Below are 23589 nucleotides of genomic sequence, written 5' to 3'. Positions count from 1 at the left end.
CGGAAGGCCCGAAATGACGGCGCATCATGATGCGCACACACCGCGCATCATGATGACGTCAGGCCGTCAATCAACTGAACTTCCGATTCCGATGCCGAATTCCGATATTGAAAAAATATCGGAAGTCGGTATCGGAATTCCGATACAGCAAGTATCGGCCGATACCCGATACTTGCGGTATCGGAATGCTCAACACTATTCACAAGCTATATAAAAATAATTTCTATTTTGAACTTATCACATATATAATTATAGTTTAATAGATGCTCAATACAATACCAGTGGTTTCAGAGAACCATATAAATGGACTGAAATAACTACATAGATAATATGGAACATATAATTGTACAAATGAACATGGAGGCAACTGAGAGTAGTAAAGTGCCCGTGCTGAATACATTTTTCATATACAGTCATATGTAAAAGTTTGGGCACCCCTATTAATGTTAACCTTTTTTCTTTATAACAATTTTGGTTTCTGCAACAGGTATTTCAGTTTCATATACCGTATCTAATAACTGATGGACTCAGTTATATTTCTGGATTCAAATGAGGTTTATTGTACTAACAGAAAATGTGCAATCTGCATTTAAACAAAATTTGACCGGTGCAAAAGTATGGGCACCCTTATCATTTTCTTGATTTGAACACTCCTAACTACTTTTTACTGACTTCCTGAAGCACTAAATTGGTTTTGTAACCTCATTGAGCTTTGAACTTCATAGCCAGGTGTATCAAATCATGAGAAAAGGTATTTAAAGTGGCCACTTGCAAGTAGTTCTCCTATTTGATTCTCCTATGAAGAGTGGCATCATGGGCTCCTCAAAACAACTCAAATGATCTGAAAACAAAGATTATTCAACATAGCTTTTCAGGGGAAGGATACAAAAAGTTGTCTCAGAGATTTAACCAGTCAGTTTCCACTGTGAGGAACATAGTAAGGAAATGGAAGAACACAGGTACAGTTCTTGTTAAGCCCAGAAGTGGCAGGCCAAGAAAAATAACAGAAAGGCAGAGAAGAATGGTGAGAACAGTCAAGGACAAACCACAGACCACCTCCAAAGACCTGCAGCATCATCTTGCTGCAGATGGTGTCACTGTGCATCGGTCAACAATACAGCGCATGCATAACGCCTTTTTGTATGACAAAACAACTCAATCTTTGTTTCATCAGTTCACAGGACCTTCTTCCAAAATGTAACTGGCTTGTCCAAATGTGCTTTTGCATACCTCAGACGACTCTGTTTGTGGCGTGCTTGCAGAAACGGCTTCTTTCGCATCACTCTCCCATACAGCTTCTCCTTGTGCAAAGTGCGCTGTATTGTTGACCGATGCACAGTGACACCATCTGCAGCAAGATGATGCTGCAGGTCTTTGGAGGTGGTCTGTGGATTGTCCTTGACTGTTCTCACCATTCTTCTTCTCTGCCTTTCTGATATTTTTCTTGGCCTGCCACTTCTGGGCTTAACAAGAACTGTACCTGTGTTCTTCCATTTCCTTACTATGTTCCTCACAGTGGAAACTGACTGGTTAAATCTCTGAGACAACTTTTTGTATCCTTCCCCTGAAAAGCTATGTTGAATAATCTTTGTTTTCAGATCATTTGAGAGTTGTTTTGAGGAGCCCATGATGCCACTCTTCATAGGAGAATCAAATAGGAGAACTACTTGCAAGTGGCCACTTTAAATACCTTTTCTCATGATTTGATACACCTGGCTATGAAGTTCAAAGCTCAATGAGGTTACAAAACCAATTTAGTGCTTCAGGAAGTCAGTAAAAAGTAGTTAGGAGTGTTCAAATCAAGAAAATGATAAGGGTGCCCATACTTTTGCACCGGTCAAATTTTGTTTAAATGCAGATTGCACATTTTCTGTTAGTACAATAAACCTCATTTGAATCCAGAAATATAACTGAGTCCATCAGTTATTAGATATATGAAACTGAAATACCTGTTGCAGAAACCAAAATTGTTATAAAGAAAAAAGGTTAACATTAATAGGGGTGCCCAAACTTTTACATATGACTGTATAAGATAGACAATTTTATGCCATATACTGTTTATGACATGTCCAGAAACTACTTTTAAATTGCAGCCAATGCATACATATAAATATAAATATATATATGACTATGCAATCATATCATAAGACTCCATAAACCAGTTGTCACCCATCACCTCATCTTTGTAATTCTTTTTACGCCCAAATATTTAAAGTATGGTAAAGATAAAAATTAAAGGGGCCTCTTGGTACTATCTTTCTGACAAGGCAACATTTTCAATTCACAGGTAAGATCCGTATTCAGTGATGACAGATTTTCCAATTACTTCGATAGATGATGACAGTTGGTGCTCGCAGCAGAATATCTTCTAGATTCTTCCTCCTTGGGTACTATGTATTACAATGTAGTGAAGTAGGAGCATCAGAAAAAGACATATAGCATCATCTAGACTTAGGCCAGCACCTTAGGTACTATTTTTTATTTTTACTATAATCAAATATAATATCCAATAAGGTGCTCTGCCTGTCATCTTGGTAAAGGGGTTTTACAATTTCAGAAAATTTCCGTTCCCCGAGTGCAGTTTTCTCCCATTGTCTATTATTGTCTGCAGCACTGATGTCACAAAGCCAGAAAACCTTTTTAAGTTTATTTTCTGAAGAGGAGAGGAAGTTGCCATTTCTGTGTATGGTTCCACTATTACTCCCCAGCAACATGCCCGCTGTCTTGGGGTCATGCTTGACTCCGAACTTTCATTCGCCCCCCACATCCGATCACTGGCTCGCTCTTGTTATCTGCACCTCAAAAACATTTCTTGAATTCGACCTTTTCTTGCTTTTGATTCCTCAAAACTCTTACTGTTTCTCTTATTCATTCTCGTCTGGACTATAGTAACTCTCTTCTAATCGGTCTCCCTCTTACCAAACTCTCCCCCCTCCAATCTGTCTTGAATGCTGCAGCCAGGATCATATTGCTCGACAGTCATTACACTGATGCCTCTACCTTGTGCCAGTCATTACACTGGCTACCCATCAACTCCAGAATCCATTACAAACTTATTACCCTCACCCACAAAGCTCTCCATGGCTCAGCACCACCCTACATCTCCTTCCTCGTTTCAGTCTACCACCCTACCCGTACCCTCCGTTCTGCTGATGACCTAAGGTTTGCATCCTCAATAATCAGAACCTCCCACTCCCGTCTCCAAGACTGCACACGTGCTGCGCCAATTCTTTGGAATGCACGTCCCAGGTCAATACGATTAGCCCCCAATCCCTACAATTTTGAGCGTGCCCTGAAAACGCATTTATTCAGACTGGCCTACCGCCTCAACACATTAACCTAAATATCCCTGTGTGGCACAGCCAAAAGTTTTACCATAACCAGGTTCCCCGCATATTAGCCCTCTGTGCCTGTACTGTTACACACTTAACATTATGGTTGGTCCAAAAAATGAAGGCAACTGTTACCATCCACCTTTCGTGTCTACCTTTTTTCCCTCATAGATTGTAAGCTTGTGAGCAGGGCCCTCATTCCTCTTGGTGTCTGTTATGATCTATGTGATTACTGTTATGCTGTAATGTCTATCGTCTGTACAAGTCCCCTCTGAAATGTAAAGTGCTGCTGAATATGTTGGCGCTATAGAAATAAAATGTATTATTATTATTATAAGTGGTGGTGATTGGCAACATGATGCAATCTATCCCGTCCTTGGTTAGTGGATTGTTACAATAGGGGAGTCTAGTTCAGACTGGACTTACTCCTCATGGCATGGTTTAGCTAAACTTGTACAAGGTGCCCCACTCCAAAATCCCAACTGTGCTACCGAAGAAGGAGCCAGAGGGTCAGGGCAACAAGCAGGTTACCCTACTGTCCCAGGATGGTCAGATGTGTTAACCTGACTTTTTTCTAGAAGGTTCTCCTCTCTGCCCAAAAGAAATATATGGCAACTACGGGATTGCAGCATGCTTATTTTATCTCGCCTGTAGCCATTTCAGGGTTGTAAAAGCTGCAAGATATGGAAGCCATAGCTTCTGTGACTAAGCTGTCCTGTTTCCCCTGAAATCTACTTTTTCCTGTTCTTTAAGTTTACCATTTCCTTATTACAATTGCAATCTGCTGACTTTCATTAATAAGTTACAAATCACTGTATTACCTACACTAATATGAAAGACGAGATAATCTACAGTAACAAGGTCCATAAAGAGCCACTGATAAAGAAAAAGCAGTATAAAAGGGTTTCTTAAGGCAACTTAGCCTAAGGTTTGAGTGTAACAGAAGGAAGATGGCAAGTCGCGTCATTTTATATTTATCTCTACTATTCCACGTGCTTTCCATAGGCAGCAGTTCTCTAGTGCAGCTAAGTAATGGAGGTTACCAGGATATTGTCCTTGCAATCCATCCAGGAATACCTGAAAATCAGAAAATTATTGAAAATTTACAGGTAAGAGTTTAAGAAATCTGTTATTCTATGGGGCTTGGGGTTGTAAACATGTCTGATTTTTTTCCTTGGACTGAATGCCCGGGTTGGATCAAATTATCGGATCGCACTCGGCCATGCAAGTCAATGAGTTTGTGGAAAAAATTGGAACTGCCATGAGATAACATCCGAGTGCAGTCCGACTTTCACAAACTGACACAATGGAGAAGATGGAGACATTTTTGTCCTCCTCGTCCAAGAAAATCGGACCACACTGTGACCGCACTCTGATCAAACCCTGATCAGAGTGTGATTCACATAATCTGACCGATTCTTTATGATGACAGAATATACGGTAGTGTGACAATAGCCAAAGAAACAGTAGTTAATCTCCTGTTGATTTCACCTTTACTTTCCAATTATACGGGAATCTTCAAGTGCAATTTTTGTCTGCATAAAAGAGCTTTTTATATAAAAAAAACAACAAAAAATATTTTTTTTACATTAAAATGTAAAAAAAATTTTGTTGTTGTTTTTTTGTATAAAAAGCTCTTTTATGCAATTTCTTACCTATTTTGTCTATTTTTGTGGCTTGTGTCAAAATGTTGTGCTTTAGCACCTGCGTTGCTGTTGCATTTTTAACATTAGAAGTCATGTGAATTACTAATCATGTGACTGCATTTCTATTTTTTAACCCCTTCACCCCCAAGGGTGGTTTGCACTTTCATGACCGGGCCAATTTTTACAATTCTGACCACTGTACCTTTATGAGGTCATAACTCTCGAACGCTTCCATGGATCCCGGTGATTCTGACATTGTTTTCTCGTGACATATTGTACTTCATGTTAGTGGTAAAATTTCATTCAAATAACTTGCGTTTATTTGTGAGAAAAACGGAAATTTGGCGAAAATTTTGAAAATTTCGCAATTTTCCAACTTTGAATTTTTATGCCCTTAAATCACAGAGATACGGCACACAAAAAACTTGATAACTAACATTTCCCACATGATTACTTTACATCAGCACAATTTTGGAACCAAAATTTTTTTTGTTAGGAAGTTATAAGGGTTAAAAGTTGACCAGCGATTTCTCATTTTTACAACACCATTTTATTTTTAGGACCACATCACATTTGAAGCCACTTTGAGGGGTCTATATGATAGAAAATACCCAAAAGTGACACCATTCTAAAAACTGCACCCCTTAAGGTGCTCAAAACCACATTCAAGAAGTTTATTAACCCTTTAGGTGCGTTACATGAAATTTTTTGAATATTTAAAAAAAAATGAACATCTAACTTTTTTTCATAAAAAAAATACTTCAGGTTCAATTTTTTTATTTTACCAAGGGTAACAGGAGAAATTGAACTGCAAAAGTTATTGTGCAATTTGTCCTGAGTACGCAGATACCTGATATGTGGGGGGGAACGACTGTTTCGGCGCATGGCAGAGCTCAGAATGGAAGGAGCGCAGTTTGACTTTTTCAATGCAAAATTGGCTGGAATTCAGATTGGACGCCATGTCACGTTTGGAGAGTCCCTGATGTACCTAAACAGTGGAAACCCCCTACAAGTGACCCCATTTTGGAAACTAGACCCCCCAAGGAACTTATCTAGATATGTGGTGAGAACTTTGAACCCACAAGGGCTTTACAGAAGTTTATAACGTACAGCGGTACAATTAAAAAATCATATTTTTTCCACAAAAATGATCTTTTCACCCTCAATTCTTATTTTCCCAAGGGTAACAGGACCCTAAAAGTTATTGTGCAATTTGTCCTGAGTACGCTGATACCCCACATGTGGGGGTAAACCACTATTTGGGCGCATGGCAGAGCTCGGAAGGGAAGCAGCGCCACTTGACGTTTTTGGCTGGAATTGAGATCGGACACCATGTCGCGTTTGGAAAACCCCTGATGTACCAAAACAGTGGAAACCCCCCACAAATGACACCATTTTGGAAAATAGACCTCCTAAGGAACTTATCTAGATGTGTGGTGAGAACTTTGAACCCCCATGGGCTTCACAGAAGTTTATAACATAAAGCCATACAATTAAAAAATCATATTTTTTTCCACAAAAATGATCTTTTCACCCTCAATTCTTATTTTCCCAAGGGTAACAGGACCCTAAAAGTTATTGTGCAATTTGTCCTGAGTACGCTGATACCCCACATGTGGGAGTAAACCACTATTTGGGCGCATGGCAGAGCTCGGAAGGGAAGCAGCGCCACTTGACGTTTTTGGCTGGAATTGAGATCGGACACCATGTCACGTTTGGAAAACCCCTGATGTACCAAAACAGTGGAAACCCCCCACAAATGACACCATTTTGGAAACTAGACCCCCTAAGGAACTTATCTAGATCTGTGGTGAGCACTTTGACCCCCCCAGTGCTTCACAGAAGTTTACAACGCCCGGGCGTGAAAATAAAAAATTCGTATTTTTTCCACCATCATGATCTTTTAGTCACCATTTTTTTTATTTTCCCAAGGGTACCAGGAGAAATTGGACCCCAAAAGTTGTTGTCCAATTTGTCCTGAGTATCAATACCCCATATGTGGGAGAAAACTACTGTATGGGCACACGTCGGGGCTCGGAAGGGAAGTAGTGACGTTTTGGAATGCAGACTTTGATGGAATGGTCTGCGGGTGTCATGTTGCCTTTGGAGAGCCCCTAATGTACCTAAACAGTGGAAACCCCCCACAAATGACACCATTTTGTAAACTAGACCCCCCAAGGAACTTATCTAGATGTGTGGTGAGCACTTTGACCCCCCCAGTGCTTCACAGAAGTTTACAACGCCCGGGCGTGAAAATAAAAAATTCGTATTTTTTCCACAAACATGATCTTTTAGTCACCATTTTTTTATTTTCCCAAGGGTACCAGGAGAAATTGGACCCCAAAAGTTGTTGTCCAATTTGTCCTGAGTACGCTGATTTCCCATATGTGGGAGAAAACTACTGTATGGACACACGTCGGGGCTCGGAAGGGAAGCAGTGACGTTTTGGAATGCAGACTTTGATGGAATGGTCTGCGGGTGTCATGTGCGTTTGGAGAGCCCCTGATGTACTTAAACTATTGAAACTCCCCACAAGTGACCCCATTTTGGACACTAGACCCCCCACGGAACTTTTCTAGATGTGTGGTGAGCACTTTGAACCCCCAAGTGCTTCACAGAAGTTTATAACGCAAGGACGTGAAAATAAAAAAATCATTTTTTTCCACAAAAATGATATTTTTGCCCCCAATTTTTTATTTTCCTAAGGGTAACAGGAGAAATTGGACCCCAAAAATTGTTTTGCAATTTGTCCTGAGTAGGCTGATACCCTACATGTGGGGGTAAAACACTGTTTGGGCGCATAGCAGAGCTTGGAAGGGAAGGAGCACCATTTGACTTTTTCAACTCAGAATTGGCTGGAATTGAGATCAGACGCCATGTTGCATTTGGAGAGCCCCTGATGTGCCCAAACAGTGGAAACCCCCAATTCTAACTCCAACCCGAACCCCAACACGCCCCTAACCCTAGCCCTAACCCTAGCCCTAACCCTAGCCCTAACCCTAGCCCTAACCCTAGCCCTAGCCCTAACCCTAACCCTACCCTAACCCTACCCCAACACACCCCTAGCCCTAACCCTAGCCCTAACCCTAATGGAAAAATGGAAATAAATACATTTTTTTGATTTTATTATTTTTCCCTAACTAAGGGGGTGATAACGGGGGGTTTGATTTACTATTTATGGCGGTTTTTATGTTTGGCGGCTGTCGCACGCTAAAAGACGCTTTTTATTGTAAAAATAGTTTTTGCATCACCACATATTGAGAGCTATAATTTTTCCGTATTTTGACCCACCGAGTCATGTGAGGTCTTATTTTTTGCGGGACGAGTTGACGTTTTTATTGGTACCATTTTCGGGCACGTGAAATTTTTTGATCGCTTTTTATTCCGATTTTTGTGACGCAGAATGAACAAAAACCAGCGTTTCATGAATTTCTTTTGGGGGGGTGCGTTTACACCGTTCCGCGTGCGGTAAAATTGATAAAGCGGTTTTATTCTTCGGGTCAGTACGGTTACAGCGATACCTCATTTAGGTCGTTTTTTTATGTTTTTGTCGGTTTTATGCAATGAAAACTATTTTATATAAAAAATAATTATTTTTGCATCGCTTTATTCTGCGAGTTATAACTTTTTTATTTTTTCACTAATGATGCTGTATGGCGGCTTGTTTTTTGCGGGACAAGATGACGTTTTCAGCGGTACCATGGATATTTATATGCGTCTTTTTGATCGTGCGTTATTGCACTTTTTGTTTGGCGGTATGATAATAAATCATTATTTTTTGCTTCGTTTTTTATTTTTGTTTTTTAAGGGGTTCGCTAAAGGGGTTAACTATTGGGACAGTTTTATAGGGCAGGTCGTTACGGATGCGGCGATACCTAATATGTGTACTTTTATTGTTTTTTTTTTTTATTATTTTCAAAAAATGAATTTATTGGGGAATATTTTTTTTTTTTTTTACTAATTTATTTGGCGATTTTTTTTAATTTATTTTTACACTTTTTTTTTATTTTTTTTTTACTTTATTACATAGTCCCAGGTGGGACATCACTGTCCTGTGACAGATCGCTGATCTGTCACATCACAGATCACTGTGACAGATCAGCAATCTGTCACAGGCAGTGCACAAGGCTTCCTCATGCCTGCGCTTTGCAGGCACTGAGGAAGCCAGCTTCCCCAGGCCCCCGAAGGCCCCCGTCGCCATCTTGGATTCGGGGGCCTGGAGGAAAGGAGCCCCCCGCAGCAGCGCTGCACATTGTGCTGCCGTGGGGGGCTCAGGGAAGCACGGAGGGAGCCCCCTCCCTGCCGATGCTTCCCTTTAACCCCCGGTACACCGCGATCATGTTTGATCGCGGTGTGCAAGGGGTTAACGTGTCGGGGGCGGTCCGTGACCGCCCCTGACACATTGTGCCGGGTGTCAGCTGTGATAATCAGCTGACACCCGGCCGCGATCAGCGACGCTCACCACGTGGGCGCCGCTGATCGCGGTAGACGTACTATCCCGTCCCCGGTCATACGGGCCCGGGTACCGTGGACGGGATAGTACGTCTCATGTCAGGAAGGGGTTAAAGAATGTCGTGAGTTGTAATTTGTAATATTAAAATTGTAACAAACAAGTGCAAGAAAAATGTAATTCACATCATCACTTGCATTTAAAAAAAAAAAGCAATGGAGTTCTATGGTAGAGAAACGGAAAAATAGATTTGAGAATTTTTTTCAAGCAGAAGTAAGAAGAAAAAAGTGAAAAACAAATGTCTGTAGTGAGCCTCATATTTTCCTAATGTCTTCAATGACTAACATAGCTGCGGCCTAATGTTACATGAAAATCTAGAGCAAAATAATAAACTCAGTACAATCAATGCAGCTCTATTTCTGCCACTTTCTTAGTGTTCAGCTTCCTTTTTGTGGAGTATTAAAGGCATTTCTTTCCAGAATGCAGAACGCTGTAGATTTGACATTTTTTTCTTCCATAAATTTCTCAATAGGGCTTGAAAAATACCAAAAGAGACACAAGTTACAAAACTATCAAAACCACCACTAACAACACCAAAAAAACAATTGCGAAGAAAAAGTGTAACAAAAGCACGTGAAATTCATGATACAGCTCTGGCAAAAATTAAGAGACCACTGCAAAATTTTCAGTTTGTCTGATTTTTCTCTTTATAGGTACAGTATATCTTTGAGTAAAATGTAAATTGCTCTTTTATTCTATAAACTACTGACAACATGTCTTCGAGTTCCCAAGCACTAAATTTTGTATTTATTTTCAGAAATTGAGAAATGGTCATAATAACAAAAAATGCAGTGCTTGCAGACCTCAAATAATGCTAAGAAAACAAGTTTATAATCATTTAGAAACAACAATACTAATGTTTTATCTCAGGAAGAAGTCAGAAATCAATATTTTGTGGAATAACCATGATTTTTAATCACAGCTTTCATGCGTCTTGGCATGCTTTCCACTAGTCTTTCACACTGCTTTTGGGTGACCTTATGCCACTCATGGTACAAAAATGTAAGCAGTTCTTTGTTTGATGGCTTGTGACTATCCATCTTCGTCTTGATTACATTCCAGAGGTTTTCAATGGGGTTCAGGTCTGGAGAATGGGCTGGTTATGACAGGGATTTGATGTGGTGATCCTTCATCCACACATTGATTGACCTAGCTGTGTGGCATGGCACATTATCCTGCTAGAAAAAAACAGTCCTCAGAGTTGGAGAACATTGCCTGAGCAGAAGGAATAAACTGTTTTTCCAGAATAACCTTGTAGGTGGCTTGATTCATACGTCCTTTGCAAAGATTAACCTGCCCAATTCCAGCCTTGCTGAAGCATCCCCAGATCATCACCGATCCTGCCCCAAATATCACAGTGGGTGCAAGACACTGTGGCTTGTACGCCTCTCCAGGTCTCCGTCTAACCATTAGACTGCGAGGTGTTGTATAAAGCTGAAAATTACACTCATCAGATTAGATTACCTTACTCCAGTCCTTTATGGACCAATCCTTATGGTCTTTGGCAAACTTCAGCCTGGCTCTCCTTTGCTTCTCATTGATGAAAGGTTTTTTTCTAGCTTTACATGGCTTGATCCCTGCCTTTAGGAGCCTGTTATGAACTGTTCTTGCTGTGCACTTCACCCCAGCTGCCGTTTGGCATTCCTTTTGTAGGTCACTTGATGTCATCTTGCGGTTGCTGAGTGACATTCAAATACGATGCTGGCCATCCCAGTCAGTGGAGAGTTGTTTTTGCCCTCTGCCGGTCTGTAGCTTTGCTGTCCCCAATTTCTGCTGTTTGACCTTGTTGTAATGGACTGCTGTATTAGAAATTTTAAGGATGGAGGCAACATGATGCTCACTGTATCCCTCTGCTAATAAAGCCAGAATTGAGCCCTTCTTTTCCTCACTCAAGACTTTTCTTTTCAACTCCTGTGGTATGGTTAAAAGTTATTTTTTCATTCCTATTACTTTTGGGATATTACTAGCATTTGTTTTGTCATCCTGCTTGTCCTATTGCAAGAGGATTGTGAACACCACAGCAGGGTATTTTATACTTTCCTTCATTAAATATGATTTGGTTCAGGTGATCACCTAATCAGAAGCACATTAAGTAGAATGAGGTGTCCTCTGGTTGGAATTCAATTGACACTGGAATGGAATGGCTGTCAGACATGTAGAGAAGCTGATTTTTATAAAACTGTGCAGTGGTCTCTTAATTTTTGCCAGAGCTGTATTTTTTAGAAGCCACAAAACAAAAAAAACACTAAAAATATGTGTGAAGGAAGCCTACCATTCTTTCTTTTGGTCATTTACCTATATATATTTTTATTTTGGTAATTTTCTTAAAATAACCATGCACTAAGTGACAAATCAGATGTACATACACTCACTGGCCACTTTATTAGGTACACCATGCTAGTAAGGGGTTGGACCCCCTTTTGCCTTCAGAACTGCCTCAATTCTTCGTGGCAGAGATTCAACAAGGTGCTGGAAGCATTCCTCAGAGATTTTGGACCATATTGACATGATGGCATCACACAGTTGGCGCAGATTTGTCGGCTGCACATCCCTGATGCGAATCTCCCGTTCCACCACATCCCAAAGATGCTCTATTGGATTGAGATCTGGTGACTGAGGAGGCCATTTGAGTACAGTAAACTCATTGTCATGTTCAAGAAACCAATCTGAGATGATTCGAGCTTTATGACATGGCGCATTATCCTGCTGAAAGTAGCCATCAGATGTTGGGTACATTGTGGTCATAAAGGGATGGACATGGTCAGCAACAATACTCAGGTAGGCTGTGGCGTTGCAACGATGCTCAATTGGTACCAAGGGGCCCAAAGAGTGCCCAGAAAAAATTCCCCACACCATGACACCACCACCACCAGCCTGAACCGTTGATACAAGGCAGGATGGATCCATGCTTTCATGTTGTTTACGCCAAATTCTGACCCTACCATTCGAATGTCGCAGCAGAAATCGAGACTCATCAGACCAGGCAACGTTTTTCCAATCTTCTACTGTCCAATTTCGATGAGCTTGTGCAAATTGTAGCCTCAGTTTCCTGTTCTTAGCTGAGAGGAGTGGTACCCAGTGTGGTCTTCTGCTGCTGTAGCCCATCTGCCTCAAAGTTCGACGCACTGTGCGTTCAGAGATGCTCTTCTGCCTACCTTGGTTGTAACGGGTGGCAATTTGAGTCACTGTTGCCTTTCTATCAGCTCGAACCAGTCTGCCCATTCTCCTCTGACCTCTGGCATCAACATGGCATTTCCGGCCACAGAACTGCCGCTCGCTGGATTTTTTTTCTTTTTCGGACCATTCTCTGTAAACCCTAGAGATGGTTGTGCGTGAAAATCCCAGTAGATCAGCAGTTTCTGAAATTCTCAGACCAGCCCTTCTGGCACCAACAATCATGCCACGTTCAAAGGCACTCAAATCACCTTTCTTCCCCATACTGATGCTCGGTTTGAACTGCAGGAGATTGTCTTGACCATGTCTACATGCCTAAATGCACTGAGTTGCCGCCATGTGATTGGCTGATTAGAAATTAAGTCTTAACACACAGTTGGACAGGTGTACCTAATAAAGTGGCCAGTGAGTGTATATTTCGCATTGTGGATGAAGACTGGAAATTAAAACAATGGTGTAATTCAGCTGCCACCATAACAGAACTCATGAAAAAATAATTAGGGAACAAACCCACAATGGCTGAGGCTACTTTCAGATTTGCGTTCAGAGGCGCAGAGCAGGGCCGCCGCTAAGCCCCGCCCTCGGCCACGCCTCCTCCGGACAGCTCCTCCTCTGATCGCATGATGCTGCATGCGATCAGTGTACCCTATAGCTAGCGTTGGGTACGCTGGTCGTGCGCTGGTACACTTTTGCCGGCGCTTGCGCCCTTTAGGGGCTGCGCTGAGTGCACAAAAATGCAACACAGCGCATTTTTGTGCACTCGGCTCAGTGCCAAAAGGGCGCATGCGTTGCCAAAAGTGTACCAGCGCACGACCAGCTTACCCAACGCTAACTATAGGGTACACTGATCGCATGTAGCGTCATGCGATCAGAGGAGGAGCTGACCGGAGGAGGCGTGGCCGGGGGCGGGGCTTAGCTGCGGCCCTGCGCTGCGCCTCCGAACGCAAATCTGAAAGTAGCCAGACTTCTCAAAAAAGAGGTTAAAAAAAAGCTTGGTAAAAATTTTGAAAATCTTAAGGGCAAATTTTTTAAAATATTTTGATACAAAAGTAAATATCCTAAGGGATATGGTCGGATGATTGGTTATTTCTAGTCTTGAAAGTCAATAATTGGTTAAAGAATTTGTCTTTGGCAATTCAATTTTATGATTTGTTTCACGCTTGACTGTGAAATGATACCTAATCTTATTTTATATAGATTCCATGCTATAACAGATTACAGAAACTTAGCAATTTCCAAGATCTTCCCAATAAAGTAATCTGGCTTTATTTGACTTAACATTTTACTGTTACTTCAAGAAAAGACTTTGGAACAAAATAACAGTAATAAAAAATGACAGATTATCATGCCGATATAGCCAAAAAGTTGTTTATGGCACAATCTGTATACCTGGAGTTTGTTTGTTGCTTTGGAAGTAAAAAAAATACAAAAATTAAGGAATTCTTCTGCCTAATGAAAAATATTCCACTTTCAAAAATATAACTGATAGACTACTGAAGAAAGCAAAAGTACTCCAGAAGACAAAATATTTTGGACATAGAGTTTAACTAAATTATATGCATGAACGTGGTTCAGCAGCCACATTAGTATTCCATGGCCGCAGGGCCAGTGCGCTGTGAACCTCCTCATACCTGCAATTATCCCTGGCGCCTCCTCCGATTAGTACCCCTGATGTGACTTCATGCCTGTGTTTACGTCATAATGATGACGTCACACCGGACCTACTAATCAGAAGAGGCGTCGAGGGAGCATTTGGACCAGGTTCCTTGGGTTGCAGCCAAGCAGCCGCAAAGTACCAACATGGTTGCTGAACCAAGCGCAGTGTACGTTTTTGCTCTAGTTTTATCTTTTTGCTCTTGTTGTATAACTTTTTAGTTGTATGTATTTTAACTCTTCTTTTCTTACAATTCTAACAAGAACATGGTAAAAGAGGCCACAAATTATATGTTCTCTGCCACGAAAAACAGGCTCTTCATACAGAGTGCCAAAATTTTAATTCCACTGACTTGGAAAAAAAACGATTCATATCTCAAAACAAGAACTGAAACATATGATAAGGTAGGAAAATTAAAATTGTTTTATTAACATTAAAAATATATTTTTTTTACTATAGGAATACATATAATGGGGTAACAACTTTTAAAATCTCTGTGAGACATTTCATAGTTTTATTTGGTGGCTTCCAAGTTCTGAAACCCCCACCGATCACTGAAAGAAAGAGGCAGAAGTGCTCAGCCAAGCACAGCTCTCCCCAGAGACTAAAAATGGATTTAAAGACTTTCTGTTGAGCCCATGATGGATGAGGGTCTCCGCACCCAAATCCCACCAATGAAAACTTCTGATATGTCTCTATGTCATGTTAAAAGATTTATGAAAGTTTAGATACTCTTTTAAATTTTTGAAGATCAATAGTCTTTGTAGTTTTATTTCCAGAATAAAACTTTCAATGTTTGGAATAAAATATTTTAATAAATTGCATCTTAATTTTGTTATTTTTTTATATTTTACTATTGGTATGATCTTAAAGGGGTTTTCCAAAGCAAACAACAATTAACAGAAAGGTATTATTTCCACCCAATATTTTGTGTTAAAGAAACATAATTATAGAATAATATGTACATTTAAGTTTTCAATCATTTTTATATTTTGTAAAATTAGGCAGACATCATTGTTGCTACACCCCATTTGAAAAATGGAGATGACCCATATACTTTACAGTACGGCCAATGTGGGGAAAAAGGCATATATATTCATTTCACACCAGATTTCCTGGTCGATGATAAACTACTCTCAGTATATGGACCCAGAGGTAAAAAAAAAAAAAATAAGCTTTTCAAGCATATTTCTAGAAAGTAGAGCTAACCAGATTTGTAAACTCATTACAATTATGAAATAAAAAAATTAAGGTAGACTATACTGTATTATCACTTGTGTGATCCTGTTGAACAGTTGCAGTTATTCTTAAAGTTGTATGTCTTATTGTTGTGCAACCAGAGCCTTTACCATATAACTGGTCTACATTAAAGGAAATCTGTCACCTATTTTTTCGAGTATAGCTGCCGGCACCACCATCGGGGCTTATCTACAGCATTACAGAATGCTGTAGATAAGCCCCCGATGTAACCTGAAAGATAAGAAAAATGAGTAATATTATTCTCACCCAGGGGTTGTCCAGGTCCGGTTTTAGTCCGATAGGTGTCGCGGTCTGGTCCGGCGCCTCCCATCTTCTAATGGTGACGTCCTCTCCAGGTGCCTGCTCACTGCAGTACTCTGCTCTGCCCTCAACAGTGCAGAGCAGTGCGCCAGAGTCGCGACGGGAAGCAAAGAAGAGGACATCACCATTAGAAGATGGGTTGTGCCGGACTGGACCGTGACACGCATCGGACCAAAACCGGACCCGGACCGCCCTGGGTGAGTATAATATAACTCGTTTTTCTTATCTTTCAGGTTACATTGGGGGCTTATTTACAGCATTACAGAATGCTGTAGATAAGCCCCTAATGGCGGTGCCGGCAGCTGATACTCAAAAAAATAGGTGACAGATTCCCTTTAATGTAGACCAGTTATATGGTAAAGGCTCTGGTTGCACAACAACTGCCGGCAGCAGATAGGGCTAAAAATAGGTGACAGATTCCCTTTAAAAAGAATTTGTGAAAAACAAAAGTAGAACTGCACTATTGGAGCACCTGAAGATGAATGTACCCTTATTTTCTGTGGTACAGCAGTAAAATCAACTGGTCTGCGGTGCTCGCCATAGATAAATCACATGTAGACTCAATATTCAAAGATGAAAATGCAGCACTCACCACGTTGAATATGATTTTTCAGCCCTTTATTTCACCTTTAGCGGCATCAACAATGAAGTGGATGTGTGGATCAAAGAGGCATGCAGAGGAAAGGAGAGATGGACTATGGCCGTTTCGAGTGTAGTCGCTTCACCTAGACCCGTTGCAGCGATTACACGTGAAAAGGCTGTAGTCCATCTTTCCTCTCCCCTGCATGCCTCTTTGATCCGCACGTCCACTTCATTGTCGATGCCGCTAAAGGTGAAATAAAGGACTATGAAAAATCATATTCAATGTGGTGAGTGCCGTGTTTTCTTCTTTGAATATTAAAAAGAATTCTACTGCATTGTGCTTTTCACCATATTTATTCTAGATATCAGGGAGTAATAACAGTAACAGTGCAATGGAGCACTCTAAGAAGTGTTTTTCCGATATATGTAATTTTTAAGGCATAAAGGTATTAACTGTCACGACTCAACAGGGGTAGGTCCAGCGAACGGCACAACACACACACAACGGGATGGAAAAAGTGGGAGGCCCTAATAATAAGGAAAGAGGGATGAGGCACCTCCTAAGACAGCCTGTGCCTATCCTTAAGCTCCTCTAACACCCTATGTGGGTCCTTCCCCCTGCCGTCCCTAGCTGTCACCTCACTATACCCTGGCTAGTGCACTGGCCAGCAAGGATGCTAGCATCACCACTGCTGATGGTATAAACACAGGGTTGGTGACAAGCATGATACAGACAAGGAAAGGGACAAGGAAAAACATAGCATGAGCTTCTACTGCAAGCTCCACACAGCAGGGGATATGGAACCAGGACCTCAAGTAGCTGATACACAGATGGCACCAGAGAGCTCCCAACTCCTCGACTGGTCTCCAGAGAAAAACTCTAACCCCAACAGTCAGCTGATGCGTCAGGTGACTATTTAAATGATGGTGGGAGTGGTCACCAACCACATCAGCTGACCAGCAACACAGCAGCTGCCAGGAAGGAAACTGACATTAACTCTTGCTGGCCAAAAGTAAAAATCACATCTAAATTATTATTATTATTATTATACTTTTATATAGCGCCATTTATTCCATGGCGCTTTACATGTGAAGAGTGGAAATATAGACAAGTACAATAAACATGTGCAAGACAAGGGACACACAAGTACAGAAGGAGAGAGGACCCTGCCCGCGAGGGCTCACAGTCTACAGGAAAGGGTGAGGATACAGTAGGAGAGGGTAGAGCTGGCTGTGCGGTGGTTCAGTAAACTGAGGATCATATTAAAGCAGAACCAGAGCTGTCATGACTCCAAAAATGAGTCATGACATTAACATATAGACATCAAGATATAGGCACCTCCCTTTTTATTTCTGATTATCTATATGATATTTTGGTGGTAATTTTTTGCGTCACTATATCAGTAATTTTTTAATTATAAATTATTAAAAGTTATATTTTAATACATTTTCATATAAGCTTACTCTATGATGATTTAGTTAATTCAGTAAACTTATACAATTAATCTTTCTGTGAGACGTATAACGAATAAAATAGCAGTATAACCCTGCCACTTTTGACCTGATGACAGTTCCTCTTTATATGTACTTAATGCAGAATGAAATAGATCATTGTACAATCACTTCATTTCTGCCTAGATTTATGATTTTTTTAATGTTTGCTTACTTTGAAAATTGGATTAAATATTTTCATATCTGTATATATTATTCACTAGTTGAAACGTAATTTTTCCGCTTGTGTTCAGCTTTCATGAATCATGCTTCTGTTATAGGGCGAGTCTTTGTCCACGAATGGGCTCACCTCAGATGGGGGGTCTTTGATGAATACAATTCATTATCCCCTTTCTACGTTTCTAATAGTGCTCAGATAGAAGCTACAAGGTATGGAAAAATGCATTTAATAATAACTAGTCTGTATAATATTAAAAATGAGCAACAGAAAAGCTAATTTATTTTTCTACCATATAGAAATACTTGACTAGTGTTTGTATATGTCATGGACAGCTATCCCTGGATGCACCACTCCAGCGAGGTGGTTGACAAAATGTTATGGTTCCACAATATTGCTTCCTCCCTTACCTGTTAAGTAAGACTGCATCCAGGGAAACCCTGGAAACCTCCATACACAAGTGATCCTGCGTAGCTCCCATGGTGCAAAGCTGTCTTAGAGAGCAGCATCAAAAAGCAGCAGTGATCTGAAAACTGAAGTTTTAGGAGCACACTGCCCTATAGCAAGCAGGAATGACTCTATTTGTATAGACGTATCAAGTGCCTAAGTCAAAACACTGAAAAGATGGATCTCTGCAGCTACTCCAGAGTAACCATTAGTGCTTTTCTTGTTTTGGATCTCAGTTTAGGTGGACGGACATGTCTTGGTAGGTTTACAGTTGGTCAATACTCCTCCCATTGTTGGATGATGGATTGAACAGTACTCCATGATATGTTCAGAGCTTGTGCTGTTTTTTTTTTTATAACCTAACCCTGCTTTACTCTTATTCACAACTTTATCCCTGACCTGTCTGGTGTGTTCCGTGGTTTTCATGATCCCTAATGTTCTCAAACAAACCTCAGAGGCCTTCACAGAACAGCTGTAGTTATACTGAAAATACATTACACACAGATGGACTCAATTTACTAATGTGACCTCTGAGGCAATTGATCACTCAGGATTTTATTTAGGGGTATCAATCTACAGGGGCCTGACTGCAGTTTCACTTCACAATTTTCAGATTTATGTTTTTAAAATATTTAGAAAACTATGTACCTTTGCACTTTACAAATACTTGCTACTTTGTGTTGGTATATCACATAAAATTCAAATTAAAAATATTTAAGTTTGTGGGTGAAACATGAAAAAATCTAGAAAAGTTTACGAGGTATGAATGCTTTTTCAAGGTACTGTATATTGCATAGATAGCTATTTCATCCTTCTTCTCCGCTAGATTTCTAAAACTTAAAAACTTAATATGGACAAAACAGAATTCATCATCTTTCCCCATCTCACTCGACCCCCCCAATGGGCCTATCCATTAAAGCAAATGGCTGCTCAATCTCCCCAGTCCCACAAGCTTGCTTCTTCTGGGTAATCCTTGACACTGATCTCTCCTCCAAACCACATATCCAAGCCCTTTCCACTTCATGCCGACTTCAACTCAAAACATTTCCCTGATCCTTACATTCCTAGACCAAGAATCTGCTAAAACCCTAGTCCATGCCCTCTTTATCTCCCGCCTTGACTACTGCAACCTCTTGCTCTGTGGCCTCCCCTTTAACACTCTCGCACCACTCCAATCTATTCTAAACTCTGCTGCCTGACTAATCCACCTGTCCCCCCATTATTCCCCAGCCTCTCCCCTCTGTCAATCCCTGCACTGGCTCCCCATTACCCAACGACTCCAGTTCAAAACCGTAACCATGACATACAAAGCCATCCAGAACATGAGTCCTCCATACATCTGTGACCTCGTCTCCCGGTACTTACCTGCATGAAAACTCCGATCCTCACAAGATCTCCTTCTATACTCCCCTCTTATCTCCTGTTCTCACAATCGCATACAAGATTTCTCCCGCGCATCCCCTCTACTCTGGAACTCTGTACCACAACATATCAGACTCTCACCTACCATGGAAACCTTCAAAAAGAACCTGAAGACCTACCTCTTCCAACAAGCCTACAGCCTGCAGTAACCACCGATCCACCAAACCGCTGCACGACCAGCTCTACCCTTGCCTACTGTTTCCTCACCCATCCCTTGTAGATTGTGAGCCCTCGTGGGCAGGGTCCTCTCACCTCCTGTACCAGTCGTGACTTGTATTGTTTAAGATTACTGTACTTGTTTTTATTATGTACACTCCTCCTCACATGTAAAGCGCCATGGAATAAATGGCGCTATAATAAATAATAATAATAGAATAATAGATAAATACATTTAGATACATTATGTGTGGTACAACTTCTTCTCTTTTATTTCTCAGGTGTCCTGTGGGACTTAAAGGTGTTTATATTAAAGAACAATGTACCGGAAACACTTGTGAGTGCAAAAGAGACCAAGACACAGGACTGTATGAAGATGGCTGTGTATTTGTTCCTGACAAAAATGATGGTACCAAACAATCCATAATGTATCTGCAGGCTGTACCTACAGTAAGTTGCAACTATTTAGTGGAGTGCTTTGTGTCTCTCCTGTAGAATGTAAGCTATTATAGTCAGCGGCGTTCTCTCTTTCCTGTTGAGTGTAAGTTCTTATAGTCATCAGGATCCTTTCTCTCTTTCTCTCTCCTAAAAAGTGTAAGCTCTTATTGTCAGCAGGGTCCTCTTTCTCTCTCCTGTAGAGTGTAAGCTCTTTTGATCCATGGGGTCTTTTCTCTCTGAACTGTACAATATAAGCTCTTATGACCAGCAGGGTCCTCGCTCTCTCTCCTGTAGAGTGTACGTTCTTATGGTCAGCAGGGTCCTTATTCTCTTTCCAGTAGAGTGTAAGCTCTTATAGTCAGCAGTGTCCGCTCTCCTGTAGAATGTAATCGCTTATGGTCAATGGGGCCCTCTCTCTGTCTCTGTTGCTCTCTCTCCTGTAGAATGTAATCTCTTATGGTCAGCAGGGTCTTCTGTTTCTCTCTCCAGTAGAGCGTAAGATCTTATGGTCAGCGGGGTCCTCCCTCTCTCTCCTGTAAAGTCTCTCTCTTTGTCTCTCCTCTCACTTAGGGCTCATACTCACTTGCGAGAGGCTCGCATGATTCTTGTGCGAGTCTCTCACATGAAAACCTGGCACTGCTGCCGGCACTCGGATCGGAGCGTGCAGCTGCATAGAAATACATGTAGCTGCACGCTCCAGTCTGAGTGCGGGTGGCAGCAGGGGTGAACCTAGCCTCTGTGCTGCCTGAGGCAAAGTGCAGAACGGCACCCCCACCCCATAGTAAATTTTTTCTAAACCGGTAGAAATTAATCTGGTTCATATCATGTAAAAATGAGGACAATAGTGGACATTTTAATTTAGAGAAATAGAAAAAGAAGATGTCCAAGTACAAGGATGTCACATGATCACACGTACATACAAGAACCTCACAGAGGAATGCAGAACAAGGGTCATCAATGGCAATGGCAGGCCTGGCATAAGCATACAGACACACAATGATGGCTGCAGAACAGTGGCCATGTAGAAAGATGCAGTCCTGCATCCTTATAGCATACACACAGTGGCAGACACTGATTGCCACCCTATTATTTATGGCACACACCTACAAAACTCTGGGCAGCTCCAATGTGGCCGCTGCCTGGCACTGACCAGTCAGACATGTCCACCATGCAGCACCATACTCACACCACATGCAATGACTTGGAGTCTGAGCATCAACAAGCCGACCACTGCACTAAGCTGGTAAAATGGCACGTCTTCCCCAACAGACCATGCCTCCTTCTACCAAAACGCTTAGCCAGTCACAAGCACCAAACACGGGGCTGTCCGGAGCTAATAGCAGGGGCCTTCCTATTGGGTTTAACAAGGGATGTGAGAGCGGGAAGGTGGACGAGTGCAACCGACATTCAGGAGAAACATGGCTGAATGCCTGTATGTACCGAGGGGCAGCATTGCAGTCAGTCCTGCAGCGGAGACGTATGTGAAAGGGACAATGCATCCTGCACCAGGGAGTACAAAGAGATCATGGGGCCCCAAAGCAGAAGTTCTCATGGCTCCCCCCTCCAAAAAAAAAGCCTGTCTGGATCACATAGGTACAAATCTCACAACTTTGCTGTCGTTGCAAAGTAATTTTCCTCCTATTGAAGCCCCCAGATTCCTCTTTCATTGCCCCATAAAGTATGATGCCAACAAAGGTGCCAAACAAACAATATGACCCCCACAGTGATTCCTCCACACGCACAGTATGATGACCTTACTGTACCCCCTCAACTATCCCGCCACAGTATAATCCCCAGCTGTGAGCCCCACATAACCCTCCATTCTGTATAATGGACCTACGAAGGCCCCCAACACAGCCCTCCATAAAGTATAAAGGCTTCTCTCATAGCCCTTCAAGTAATATCATGCCCCCCACAGAGCCCTCCAAATATTATAATTACTTCCATATAGTATAATTGGCTTCATATAGTCCTCCGTATATTATGATGCATCATCCATAGTCTTCCATATAACATAATGCACCCCCATAGTCCTCCATATAGTATATTGCCAGCGTGCAATATTGTATCAAAGGCAAAAATACAACCTTGACTATATGAATGTCAAAGGTGGTGAAGGGGTTAAATTCCATTGTATACAGCACACACATACTGGACAACACATGCTCATTACAAACACATCATACAGTCACACAGATACACACATCATACATGTCCTTCGTCTTCGTACACACATGCTATATAACAGATGCACAGCAGGTACACATCATATACACAGAACAAGTGTATATACACACTTCAGTATACTCAAAAAATATCTAAACACTCAAACACACACTATCCACTCACATGCAAAGACACAACCCACACATAGATAACACAGAGACACAACCCACACACAAACCCACACCGACACACAACAGACAACCCACACACCACACAGAGAGACACAACCCATACACCACTCAACACAGAGACACAACCCACACGCAGACACACCACAGACATAACCCACACCACAAAGACACACAACACACCACAGACACAACCCACACACCACAGAGAGACACAACCTACACACACATACGTAGATGCACACACAAACACAACCCACACAGAGAGACACAAACATAACCCACACACAACCCACAGTCACTCAACCCCCACACACAACCCACACATACAGACACATGCATAAACACAACCCACACACACAACCCACACACAACCCCCACACAGAATGATAGGCACACAACCACACAACCCACATACACACGCATAAACACAACCCACACAGTCAACACAGAGACACAATCCACACACAACCCACACTGACACACAATAGACAACCCACATACCACACAGAGAGCACAACCCATTCAACACACAGAAAGACACAACCCAAACACAAGCAGACACACCACAGACACAACCCACACCACAATGACACAACACACAGAGAGATACAACCTACACTCAAAGACAGAGAGACAACCCAC

At 41.6% G+C, this 23589-nt stretch overlaps 1 protein-coding gene across 1 annotated transcript in view; it reads left to right on the top strand.

Annotated features, from left to right (window-relative positions):
• Nucleotides 1-4251: 4251 nt before the first annotated feature.
• LOC141085894 (calcium-activated chloride channel regulator 1-like) overlaps nt 4252-23589 on the top strand; it is a 56286-nt gene continuing 36948 nt past the window's right edge. The window contains exons 1-5 of the mRNA XM_073571511.1: nt 4252-4441; nt 14580-14720; nt 15321-15471; nt 18231-18339; nt 20434-20602. Of these exons, the coding sequence (XP_073427612.1) occupies nt 4283-4441; nt 14580-14720; nt 15321-15471; nt 18231-18339; nt 20434-20602 (729 nt within the window). The 5' untranslated portion in view covers nt 4252-4282. The remainder of the gene's footprint in view (nt 4442-14579; nt 14721-15320; nt 15472-18230; nt 18340-20433; nt 20603-23589) is intronic.

This window comes from Dendrobates tinctorius, unplaced genomic scaffold (assembly GCF_039654945.1).
Source record: "Dendrobates tinctorius isolate UK_male_01 unplaced genomic scaffold, ASM3965494v1 ptg000029l, whole genome shotgun sequence".
Classification (NCBI taxonomy): Eukaryota; Metazoa; Chordata; class Amphibia; order Anura; family Dendrobatidae; genus Dendrobates; species Dendrobates tinctorius.
Note: the sequence above shows the minus strand (reverse complement) of the source record. Positions and strands in the feature narration are given on the sequence as shown.